The 14,076-nt window shown below is 31.8% G+C and overlaps 1 protein-coding gene across 1 annotated transcript; it reads left to right on the forward strand.

Annotated features, from left to right (window-relative positions):
• Positions 1-765: 765 nt before the first annotated feature.
• On the forward strand, positions 766-6,642 carry LOC112518419 (beta-caryophyllene synthase-like). Its single transcript, XM_025126103.1, has 7 exons — positions 766-852; positions 2,484-2,760; positions 2,842-3,223; positions 4,219-4,437; positions 4,569-4,707; positions 4,822-5,070; positions 6,214-6,642. Exons 1-7 carry the CDS (start codon positions 766-768, stop codon positions 6,505-6,507), a joined length of 1,647 nt encoding a protein of 548 aa, XP_024981871.1. The 3' UTR covers positions 6,508-6,642.
• The last annotated feature ends 7,434 nt before the right edge of the window (positions 6,643-14,076 follow it).

Consider the following 14,076-nt stretch of genomic DNA (forward strand, 5'->3'; position numbering starts at 1 on the left):
CAATCAAATGCAAACCACTCATATTTGTATAAACCGTGCAAACCACCCTCATCCGTCAATTTCATTGTTTAATCTTATAAAAAAATTTCATTAAATTGTTTCATATAATATTTTTTTATAAAGTTGTTTCATATATGATTATGAAATTGTTTCAAAAAATATTTATGAAATTTTATTGAAACTGTTTCATTATTTCTCTAAAACTAATATAATAAAGATGATAATATCCATGATTAACACCATCCACAATAAAAATAATTAATCAACCTCTCATAACTATAAAAAGAATGAACAAAATGAAAAATTATGATTGGTTAAATAAGATATGTACGGTTTGTACAAATAACGTGGTTTGCAAAATAAACCTCCTCTATATAGATATACGCATTTATATATAAACATATGCCACCTTAGGGCATGGCTTGAAAAACGATATGACCTTGCTCGTAAGGCTTAAAGCTTGAACTCACTGTTAAGTCACGTCTTACATCATTTAGAACCTTAAAAAAAAAACAATTGATTTAAGATTTTTTGTACTTAATTGAATGAATTTTTTCGAAAACAATATAATTTCATGTTTGGACCACACGGATGGAACGAGTCGGGTACAAAAGAATTTAGTGAAAAAAAATTAAAATCCAAATATACTGATATTTATGATTTAATGATATTATCCACTCTATAAATAGCATCCGTTTTCCTCTATGCTAATATCAACTCTCAACTACTAGATTACAAAGATCTACATCTCTCATAGATCTCGATATGTCTATTACACAAGAGGATGTTGTTCGTCCCGTTGCCAACTTTCGTCCCAGCGTATGGGGAGATCAATTTCTCATCTACAATGAGGTAAGTAGAGTTAATATAAATCATAATACATATGAGAATGATACGTATTTAACAAAATACGAGAATAGCCCAAATAAGTTTAAAATCACATTAACGGCAAAAAAAGTGTCTGGGTGACCATGTGTCCGCATGGCAAGGTCACGTGAATTACATGTGATTTTGTACGTGATGTTAGTGTAAATCATATGTGATTTGGTCGTTCTCTTATTTTCTTAAATATGTATCATTCTCGTATGAACCCAACTCTACATACATACATACATATATACATATAAGGAGCGGTTCAAATGAGAAGACATTAATTAATATAAACCATAATATATCTAATTAATGGGTTGAGAACACAATAATTAGATATGATACAACACATAGTGATTGATCGGCCATATCACGGAAGACTTTTCTCACGATCTTGGTCCCGTTAACCAAGTCGCCCTCGCCCTTTTGTATGTGCAATATCACATATGATCTAGTCCTTCTCACATTTCTCGCAAATTAAGTGAAATCTCGTATGGTCCTCCATCCATATATATTATATATCTATACTATATTATAAAGCATTTGACAAAAATTCTTAAAAACCATTTTTTATGCATAAAGTACTGTTTATTAATATTACTTAAAATTCAAGATTACAAGTAAATTATGTGTAAATACAACTTATTAAAGCTTCATGTTTGAATTCGTGTAACTAACTGCAGATAAACATAATGAAATGGAAGATAAACATATCATTTTAAGTATAATTAAAAAATCTAAAATATATTTAGACAATCATTGAGTTCTAACATAATATTTAGTTATTATCTTTATATTTTTATTGAAAAATATAAACATTATCGTTTTCTCAAAATTACATAAAACCATATTATAACATCGATCAAGACAAAAAAATAACAAAACATTAAAATCGAAATGCATCTCGTTGCATTGTGCGAGTATCCTTCTAGTATATATATGTATATGGAAAATTAAACTTACATATATTTCTTATTTTTTGTGAGATTTGAACCTCGGATCTATAGGAAGGTGGAGCTACTGGCTACTGTTGGGCCGATGGCCCTTTCGTATTAACAATCAGGGTCGGTCCTTGGATTTTTCATGACCACGGCGAAAAATCAAAATAATGCCCCATTATATAAAAAGACAGTCCATACTATGTGTTAACAGGTTTGGAACATAGTCAAGTTAGGTGACTCATCACCATTCCGATTTTTGTTACTGTTCTTAAATGATAACGTGTTTTTTATAATATGTATCTTATGATTATATAGCACAATAATATAATACCAAGCTAAATCTAACATTAGACACTTGCATAAAATCAAAGGTATAAGTAGCTGACTCATAAGGGCGGGTTCAATCATGCTTCTTCTTTTGAGTTTTGAATCTTGGCACACTACAACAAAATAGATATACAGCGAAGACAAAGTCATCTATATAGGTTCAATGTCGTTACGATAGACCAATTGCAACGAAGGTTGCTAGAAAATAGTGCACAACGTGTGTTGATGCTTCTTAGGCTTTGATGCTCTAGGCCGCCCATGACTAGGGTGGGCCTAGTAACGATTGTTTTTATGTGTGTATGTTGACAACAACTATACTTAATGATGATTCATGAGTGAATACAGGAAGCAAATCAACGAATTGAGATGGAAGAAATAGTCAAAGATTTGAAGGAAGAAGTGAGGAAAGATTTAGTAGCATCACTAAATGTTCCAATGGAACACACAAATTTATTGAAACTGATTGATGCAATCCAACGTCTAGGCATAGCCTACTATTTTGAAGACGAGATTGAGAAATCCTTGCAACATATATATGATACATATGGTGATAACTGGAATGCTGGTAGGCACTCCCTTTGGTTTCGACTTCTGCGACAACAAGGCTTCTATGTTTCATCTGGTAAGTTATATCAATAAATTCAATATATTAATCCTAGAAATTAATTTAAGAAGTTAATTAACAGTTTGTTATATGATACAGATATTTTCAGTAACTATAAGGATGAAAATGGATGTTTTAAGGAATCCTTAACAAATGATGTTCAAGGCATGCTTGAGTTGTTTGAGGCAACGTATATGAGGGTGCAAGGTGAAGTTATACTAGATGAGGCTTATGTTTTTACAACTTCTCATCTAGACGAAATATCAAAGGATCCTCTTCGAAGCAACTCTACCCTTTCGTCTCTAATACAAGCGACACTAAAGTTACCTTTATGGAAAAGTTTTCCAAGACTAGAGGCTTTGCATTACATTCCTTTCTACCAAAAACAAGCTTCTCACAATGAATCGTTACTTCGACTTGCCAAGTTAGGGTTCAACTTGCTTCAATCACTTCACAAGAAAGAGCTTAGTCAAGTTGCCAAGTAAATACCGACAACTTCCCCTATATTTTTTGTGGCATTCATGAGTAATACATACATATATATACATACATATATACATACATATATATATATACATACCTACATATATATTATAATGTGGGGCCTATTCATATAAGAACCACAAAAATATTGAAAACTTTGAGAATCTATACATTCATTGATACATATACTCAATGCATATACACTAATGAGTTTCATCGAGTATATGCATCAATGCAAATATAGTAGATATGTATCGATGAATATACTCATTGGTGGTGAACATAATTTTATTTTATATATGCATCAATGAATATACACATCCTCATTTTTTAATAGTTCTCACGTGAATCTAAGTATATATTATATAATCTATATATGGTTGGGTTTCGGTAGAAATTTAAATAAGAACCATTTAATTTGTTAGTGGATTTCCACAACATCCTCACATATGTTAACATTTCCTATTAAGGTATGTTAACTTTTCCAGGTTAACATATCTAACGTATATGAGGATGTTAACTTATGTGAACCTCTGAACAAAGTGGTTCCTACAAAAAAAAATTCGTACATGATCGACATTCTCTCTCTCTCTCTGTGCACACACACACACACACAGATATATATATATATATATATATCTGTGTGTCTGTGTGTGTGTGTTTGGAAGGTTTAAAACAACAATGATATAATTTAACGAGAATGCAAGGACACCTTAAATAGACAACCATCACATGTGATAAAATGGTGGAACACGCATGATGTACATGGGGCCCCACACACAATTTTCACATTATTTCTTCCCCATACAATATCACATGTGATGGTTGTGTGTTTTCCTTCATTCTCGTAAACTGATATTGTTCTTGTTCGGAACTACACTTACATATATACATCATATATATTTATGCTTTTTCTTTTTTCTCTATTTAATTTTGAAGATATGGGATTTTTTTTCTTAAACTAATATTAACATGGGTACTAATTTATCATAGGTGGTGGAAAGGTTTTGATGTCTCAAACAATCTACCTTACGCCAGAGATAGAATTGTTGAATGCTACTTTTGGGCACTAGGTTTATACTTTGAGCCCCAGTATTCTTCTTCTCGGATATTCTTGGCAAAAATGTTCGCAATGATAACGCTTATTGACGACACTTATGATGCTTATGGAATTCATGAAGAACTTGAGTGTTTTACTGAAGCAATTCAAAGGTAGTCAGCCACATACATACACTATACGTCTACTTATACATGTCAGACACAATCAAGAATTCAAGCTAGCTGATACACTTATTACACATGCTATTATTCAAACAATTAACTCTTAACTTGATTACATGTAGGTGGTCGATTACATGCTTAGAAATGCTTCCGGACTACATGAAATTGATATACCAAAAGCTAATGGATATGTATAAAGAAATGGAAGAAACGTTGGTAAAGGAGGGAAAAGCATATCATCTAAGCTATTCCAAAGAATTTGTAAGTATCAACATCGAATATATATATATATATATATATATATATATGTCATTTGTAATATTATGTTTTACATAATATATCAAATACATTTGACGCATGCATGTGAATATGCAGGTGATAAAAATGGTTAAGAGTTATATGGATGAAGAGAAATGGGTTACTAACGAGTACATGCCAACAATGGATGAGTACTTGTCGGTTGCATTAGTAACCAGCGGAGCTGATATGATTGTAGCATCAAGTTTTGTTGGCATGGGTGATCTAGTCACACATGACTCATTTAAATGGATTCTCACCAAACCTCTTATTTTCCATTATTCAAATATAATTGGTAGACTCGTGGGTGATATTGCCTCCCACAAGGTACATCAATATCATTAAAAGATCAAACTGCATTGGGCCAGGTTCAGAAAAATCGCAAAAAGAAAAATTGAAAAACTCTCTGGTAAACGTACATCTAGACACAATTGCACAAGTGGATAAAAGTATTTTGTAAGATGCACATACACACGTGCATAAAAACCAAAAAAACATCTTCAATTACTTGTATATACATGTGCATACCATCCTGGTAAGTAATTACCAAGTACGTAAATAATTACCAGGTGTTCCTCAGTTTTTTTTTTCATCTTTTTGGGGTTTTGCCTAAACCTCTCTCTCTATATCTATATGTATATGTATATATATAGGTATATATATATATAGAGAGAGAGAGAGAGAGAGGAGGGGAGAATTGGTTCAAATGGGAATAGTGTCAAAATAAGAAAAAGATCGAATCATATGTGATTTTACATTGAAATCAAATGTTCTTACAACTTGACTTTGGTCGTGGGTCAAGTCTCCCGCACACCCCTGCATTAATCATGGTTTGTAATTGATTTCAATGAAAAATCACATGTGACTTGGTCATTCTCATGATATCTTATTTTGATTTTATTATCGTTTGAACTTCCATATATATATATATATATATGTGTGTGTGTGTGTGTGTGTGTGTGTATAAATATATATATATATATATATATATATATATATGGGCAGGCTCAATAAAAAACGTAAGTTCCATTGTAAATCGGGGGACAAATTAAAGGAGAGCAAGCCATGTCTCTCATACATTTATGGTTTATTCATAATGAATAATGTATCATTCATCTTGAATGATATATCAATCATCATGAATACTTACGTTCATTATTCATGATTAATTAATGTCAGGTGCACGTGTCAATTTCTCACTTGTCTTCGCGGTTTATAACAAAATAGTTTGCAATTGAACTTTTGTCGGGAATAAAGGAAGATGCATATGTGAATCCATATGAATAATTTGTAACGTCGGTTGTACATGTGCATCCTCCAATAGTTTTTTTCGGGTTTTTTCAATGATCCTTATATTGACCTGCCCTAAACATTTCATTATTACTTTTTCATGATTTTCTAACCTTCTTAATTGAACCAACATATATATACTAAGATTGAAACCTTTAGCTTGTTATTACTAAAATGCAGGAGGAGCAAGAAAGAAAGCATTCAGCATCTTGTATTGAAATTTACATGAAAACATACGATGGCACGGAACAGGATGCCCATGAGTATCTTAATAAGAAAGTCGAAGATGCGTGGAAAGATATAAACCAAGAGTCTCTCATCATTAAAGAAGTTCCAAGGCCTTTAATAATGCATGTGATCAACATGACTCGAACGACAAACTATCTATATAAAGATGGAGAGAATTTCACACATCCGGGAGAAGAATTCATAGAGCATATCAAATCTTTGTTCATTCATCCTATGGATATATGAGTTCCTTAGAGATTTTTAGGGCATTTACCTAGTCCTTAAAATCGCTATTTCTGTTTGTTTGAATAAAATCCTTAGCATATAAGGATGGATGAATCAATCATTGATTTTTCCCTATAATAGATATATCCTTGTTTTTCTCTCGATTTCAGTTTGTATGTAGGCTATCTAAAGCCTTTATTTGCTTAAGAAAACTCAAGCTTGATAGTACTTTAATGTTTGTGTCTCTCTAACTCAAACTTAATAATTCTATTGGAGTCCACAAAGACGGCAAACATGTGTACATGGGTGAGGTAGTATATGTATCTATCACAGGGAGACAATGGTTTAAACATAAATCCACTCAAGATTATGAACCTACTACTCGAATACCACTTTAATTGGATTTTCAACAATTTGTACAAAACCGTAAATAAAGAGTGGATATATTAAATTAAAGACACAACTACCTACATAATATAAAATGAAACCTAATCTAGACTATCTACACTAAAAAAGACTTCTTAAGCTTGATTTTGGATCTGGTTTCTCAAAAGTTAACAACCAAGACCTCTTTTTAAGGTAAATTAGCCTTGCTAACTAAATGGATTGACTATTTTCATGATGGTCAACATAATTTCTAGAAGCATTGGACAATGACAAAATCATCCCCAACTCAAACTCTAAGGGGGCGTTTGGTTTGATGGAAAGGTTTGAAGGGAATTGGATTTCATGGAAGGATTTGGAATTAGAGGGATTGGATTTGGAATGATTTGAAGGTTTGGTATGTTCAATTTTTAGAATTTGGAATGAAATTGAATTTCATTCTTTATAAATAATTGAAACAGGGGAGTGGAATGGATTTCAATTCCAAATCCCCCAAATTCTTTCTATTCCTGCAAACCTAATTGGACATTACTATTTTCATGGAAAAGTACAAAATCATTGACTATTGATTCTAAGTCAAAGTCCAACTCTCGTTTAAACTAAAACTAAGTAGATAAATGATATATAAACTATCACCATCAATGTATTACCCCAACTTTCATTGAGACATATAATGACATCAATTATACGAAAAACCAAGAATTAGTATAAGTAGCCGACACCTCAACCAAAAACTAATCAATTTACGTTAGAATCTAATTTAATCCAACAAAACATATAGATTGAGTTTAAGAAATATCATGTACACTTTTGCGGTAATATGAGTATATACAATATGTAGAACAAGATCAATTCATTAACTTGGTAAGAACGTAGTCTCAAATCGAATGTAAAACTGGAACAGATAGAGACCTGCTGATGAGGCGTCCTAAGACATACTTTCACTTCTATTGAGGGAGGTTCAAACGAGAATAATAACTAAAAAAAAGAACACGAAAATAATCAAAGCACGTGCAAAATCACATTTGATTTTACAGTAACGGTCAACATAAAGGTGTGCAGGCGACGACGTGGCCCATGACCTTCATGTGAATCACATATGATTTTACACATGATTTTAGTGCAAATTCACATGCAATTCGACTGTGTTTTGATTCTCTTGTTTGGTTATTGTTTTCGTATGAATCCGAGTCATCTTAACATCTTCGGTTAGAGGCATGCAATATTGTCTTAACAAATTCATAGAATAACTAAAAAAAACCTCAAAGTTCGCATGTAAAGAAGGAGATAATAACAAAAATAAGTAAATTTGAGTTCACCTCTCACAAAATAACACTATTTTCCAAATTAACCACTTATTCTCACAAAATCCCTAAATCATGCATATGATTTTCCTGATTTTTGCACGTCCCTTCTTGCTCTACCGTTGTTTCTATAAATCAGAGAGCCACCCTTCGAAAAAGGCGAAGGTCTCCTTTCTCAGCTCAAACTCACGACCTTTCCCAAAAAAACACATGATGAGGAGCCCTTTTTTATATTAATCAAGTGCTAAAGTCCATCCCATTTTTTCCAAAATCGAAGGATCCAACTCCGAAAGATTATATCTATTTTTATCTTTATTTTGCTGCTTTGCTAGGATGTACATGTTGCTGTACAAGTTGTACTTTCTGCAGTTTTTTTTTGCTGCCCAGTGACTTCAATATTAGTTCCGGCTTATAATCTGCAAAAACCCAAAGCATCAAATGGTGGCATATTGTATCGCTAATAAAGCAAACAACCAGAAAAATAATTCAGAAAGAAAATAAAAAAGGGCATGGAACAATTATCGAAGTTCACCCAGATTGGACTGCACAACCATATGCATCAAGAAGAGGATTTTTATAAAATATAATAAGTTAGAATAAAATGTCATAGGCATAGATATAAAATGTCCACCAATTTTCTTTTGGAGAAATTTTCTTTATCTTTTCATAGCTGCATGTTCTCATTGATCTTTTGCTTCAGATCAACACCAAAAGCGGTAGTATAAAAGACGCTTTTCGGTTTACTATTTCGGTTTATTAACTAAGAAGCTCCTACCTTTTGAAAATAAAAAATTAACCGTTTGATACGATTAAACTTATATATATGTATTTAGGGTTTCAAAACTGATATTGTCTTTTGATACATTATTGACTCTTTACTACCTAATATTTAGTGCATGAATCTTAAGTAATTTCATCTCTCTAAAACAACAATAAAATCTCAAACTATAATCAAGATAGACTTTTGAGTCTAAGATTGATGGTTCGTAAAAAAATTGTTTTAACCCTAAACGTTTAAAATGGTGATGAAAACATTAACATGATCTGACATTGAAAATCMACTTATTTRGATTGATTTACATAAARTGTCATTATAAATAGTCAACATTGCGGCACCAAATAATGTCAATCTATATACCCAAGGTATATCATAGAATGTGTTTGGCAGTTGATACAATACTATATAAAAATGATATGATGGATAGAATTAAWGTAGAAGTAATTATTGATTGATTTTTCGGTTTAGGAATACTAGAAAAACTGGTTTTGTACGAATTATTAGTATTTTTTTATTTCARTGTTATTTCTAATGATAAAAACAATACATTGAATTTTCCACAAAAGGGCAAAAAACGGATTCAATTGTTTCACGGTAAATTCGTCGTCGCTAGCAAAAAATGACAGTGCGGCATCACGAGCACCACGCCCTCCGCCAGAAACTGGATCGCGATTGAGAAACATGACTTTCCACGGCAAACGCTTTCGGCTTTCAATGTTTTTTTTNGTCCCTTCTTGCTCTACCGTTGTTTCTATAAATCAGAGAGCCACCCTTCGAAAAAGGCGAAGGTCTCCTTTCTCAGCTCAAACTCACGACCTTTCCCAAAAAAACACATGATGAGGAGCCCTTTTTTATATTAATCAAGTGCTAAAGTCCATCCCATTTTTTCCAAAATCGAAGGATCCAACTCCGAAAGATTATATCTATTTTTATCTTTATTTTGCTGCTTTGCTAGGATGTACATGTTGCTGTACAAGTTGTACTTTCTGCAGTTTTTTTTTGCTGCCCAGTGACTTCAATATTAGTTCCGGCTTATAATCTGCAAAAACCCAAAGCATCAAATGGTGGCATATTGTATCGCTAATAAAGCAAACAACCAGAAAAATAATTCAGAAAGAAAATAAAAAAGGGCATGGAACAATTATCGAAGTTCACCCAGATTGGACTGCACAACCATATGCAGGGACACTTTTATTTGGGTTCCATTAAGCATCAAGAAGAGGATTTTTATCAAATAAAACCATCAAGATGTAAAGAAATATAATAAGTTAGAATAAAATGTCATAGGCATAGATATAAAATGTCCACCAATTTTCTTTTGGAGAAATTTTCTTTATCTTTTCATAGCTGCATGTTCTCATTGATCTTTTGCTATTCAGATCAACACCAAAAGCAGTAGTATAAAAGACGCTTTTCGGTTTACTATTTCGGTTTATTAACTAAGAAGCTCCTACCTTTTGAAAATAAAAAATTAACCGTTTGATACGATTAAACTTATATATATGTATTTAGGGTTTCAAAACTGATATTGTCTTTTSATACATTATTGACTCTTTACTACCTAATATTTAGTGCATGAATCTTAAGTAATTTCATCTCTCTAAAACAACAATAAAATCTCAAACTATAATCAAGATAGACTTTTGAGTCTAAGATTGATGGTTCGTAAAAAAATTGTTTTAACCCTAAACGTTTAAAATGGTGATGAAAACATTAACATGATCTGACATTGAAAATCMACTTATTTRGATTGATTTACATAAARTGTCATTATAAATAGTCAACATTGCGGCACCAAATAATGTCAATCTATATACCCAAGGTATATCATAGAATGTGTTTGGCAGTTGATACAATACTATATAAAAATGATATGATGGATAGAATTAAWGTAGAAGTAATTATTGATTGATTTTTCGGTTTAGGAATACTAGAAAAACTGGTTTTGTACGAATTATTAGTATTTTTTTATTTCAATGTTATTTCTAATGATAAAAACAATACATTGAATTTTCCACAAAAGGGCAAAAAACGGATTCAATTGTTTCACGGTAAATTCGTCGTCGCTAGCAAAAAATGACAGTGCGGCATCACGAGCACCACGCCCTCCGCCAGAAACTGGATCGCGATTGAGAAACATGACTTTCCACGGCAAACGCTTTCGGCTTTCAATGTTTTTTTTTTCTAAAAAAGTAAGACAACTTAGAAAAAATGTATTTAAGAAGAAAAGTCAAAATACTATTTCTAAATTTTATAGATGTTAAATATAATTGTTTATAATAATATATTTAATAGTAATATTTTTAATATACGGGATAGGTCAGAGACCACGTTACCTGGCCTCGTCGTCGTCGTCGTCGTCCCTGAGTTTTAACTTTCAGGGATGCCGGTCCCCATCCCCGGTCCTCGGTTTTTGCAGGGAGTCCCTGGCCCCGTCGGGGCGCATACACCGGTTTCCAATGAGGCGGGTCTATAATTCCCATGCCTACCATTGATCCATCCATCGCCACRAGATTCATTTGAAAATCATGACTTTTCTCGTGCATCACTAACCAACTTTAAAAACTTCTCCAATTTTTAGTGTTTTATTGTTGGGTCGGAGATTAGAACACCCACATTTTTGTGTTTTTAGTATTGTGTTGGAGATGAGCTAAGGATAAAATGGGAAAGTAAACTTTTAGTTTTGAAAATGAACATTTATTTTAAGACGAAAAAAGTAATAAATAGAAGTTTCAAAAATCTGTATATCACTCCAGCTTTTTTAACAAAACTTTTATGAAATCATATAAATAAAAAGTGATTGAATATACAAAAAATCTAAAAAAAACAAGTTATACAATAACGACATCTGACAAGAGGGGCTGCTAGAATTTAGAAACCATTATCATATTAATAATGTATAAAAATAAAATAATATTATAATAAATAATGTATAAAAATAAAATAATATTATAATAAATAACGCACAATATTTGAATTAAGTGGAATAAATCGATATAAATAAGGTATTTTTATTCAATTAACCGTATTATTATGCTCAAAAACTGAATAAGCAAAACACAWTTGAGTCCAATGAATTTTTATATGGTTTTAGTTTTGACACTCCTACGTGTGATTTTCACATACATGTACATARAGCTTCACTAGCTAACGAACTTTTGAGAGAAATAATTGACTGCAATATTGGTCTCGATAGCTATCCACACCACCCACAAATTTAAAGAATCTAAAGRGGCATGAGTCATATTTTATGTGAAATGACGTTTTTGTGAAGGTTGTATGCCTTTTTTGGGCTAACTCATATCCAACCCATTTGGACTCATAGAGGTTCCAACTTCCAACCAAGGACCACAAAGATCTCAACAACAAAAAAACGCATAACTTATCCTCCAAACAAAAATGAATTCTGATTAGGTCGAGATACATTAAATATTTATCTAAACCGGTAGGTCTTTGAGCATACTGCATGTTAGCTCCAAGATGTTCCTGTAGCCATAAATCCTATTGTATTCAATTTATTAGAATCTGTTAACTTCACATAAATACAAAAATTCTGTTAAAAACAAAAGAATATATATAGGCGAAGGATTGTGTCAGGAGGGAAGTTATGGTGAGAAACGTAAGAAGAGGTTTAAATCATTGATCAATTTTAATTTTATGTTCACCCTGAATTGCGTTTCGGATTTGTTTTTATCTTCAYAATATTTTGTTGTAAAGTTTTAAGTGTAAAGTTGTGTAACACTACTCCTTGCCCTTCAATGTCATGTCAAAAAAGGAGTGGCTACAAAATGGTCAACTAATTAATAATACTAATTAGTGACATTATCCGTTGATGTTATATTTTTTTTTGGAGGGAATTGTTGATGTTATTTGTGATTGGAGTGTTTAAAAAATTCGTTGGATTGATCAAACTGGTCGAATTAAGTTAAATTATATCTTTTTTGGTGGCCTGACGATCCAATCTGGTCTGAAAAATAATCAAACCGGTAGGTTCAGTCTGGTTTGCTGCTTTACCCATTTTCTACGCCAAAATACACATGTATATAATTATATTTAGTATTCATGTCGTAGGTTCAACTTTTATGGTCCAATTAAAAAAATTATGTCTAATACATTATGTTATGTTTTTAGTTTTCATTTTTACAATTAATCGCATTATCTAAATTGATAAAATCATGAAATCCATCAACAATCAAATCTAAATTTCTACTCCGACCTTCGACATGCTCAAAGTTTATCCAAAATTCAACTACTGTTTGTTGATTTGTTTAATTTTTTTCAAGCTCAAATGTTTTTTAATTCTATATATAAACGTTTCTTTTATTATTCAGTATACTATTTCTTAATGATCTTTTGTTAGTAGAGATTTTATTTTGGATATAGATTTTATGTTTTTTTAGCTCAAAGCCTATAGGAGGCAAAAACCACCTAAACCGGTTAGACCAGACCGTTTTTTTGTAGTCCCCTTTGACCGGTTTAGCCACTATCTACCAAACCGCTCGATTTGAATTCCCTAAACTGTCATTGTGGTTTTTCCATTATGGTTTGTGGGGTTAAACCGCCTAAACCGGACACAAACACCCCTACTTGTGATTCTTATGAACAACTTGAGATCTAAAATGAAGCAATTCAAAAGTATCATGCATTATCTACATGCATATCATTTTGTTAAAACACCGTATCCAAAATTGTCCTATWAAATAGTTAATATAAAAATATTTAAAATAAACTTGTTAAGACGTCTAAAAGTTTGATATAAATTTCTTGTACCATTTTTTAAAATAACGATTTATTATGTGATCATATAAATTTAACTCCTATAAAACAAYATGTTATAACATTTTAATATTTTTAACGTTCTATGAACCAAATTGTGTTTTTAGTGAAAGTATAAAAGGCTCTTGTGGCAAACAAGGCCAAGGCCAAATATGCTCAAAAATCAATTATGGACAAGATACGTATGGGTAGCGTAAGGCTGAATTAAAATTCGAGYTAAACATCACATGTGAATAAAAATATAAGTGAATGATCCACGATTGTGAATATGAATAAAAATAGTGAAAACCAAATTCAACAAATACCAGCTATTAATAACGACAACAAATAATAATGAGATGGTGGAGC

This window comes from Cynara cardunculus (genome assembly GCF_001531365.2).
Source record: "Cynara cardunculus var. scolymus isolate 2C chromosome LG 9, CcrdV1, whole genome shotgun sequence".
Lineage (NCBI taxonomy): Eukaryota > Viridiplantae > Streptophyta > Magnoliopsida > Asterales > Asteraceae > Cynara > Cynara cardunculus.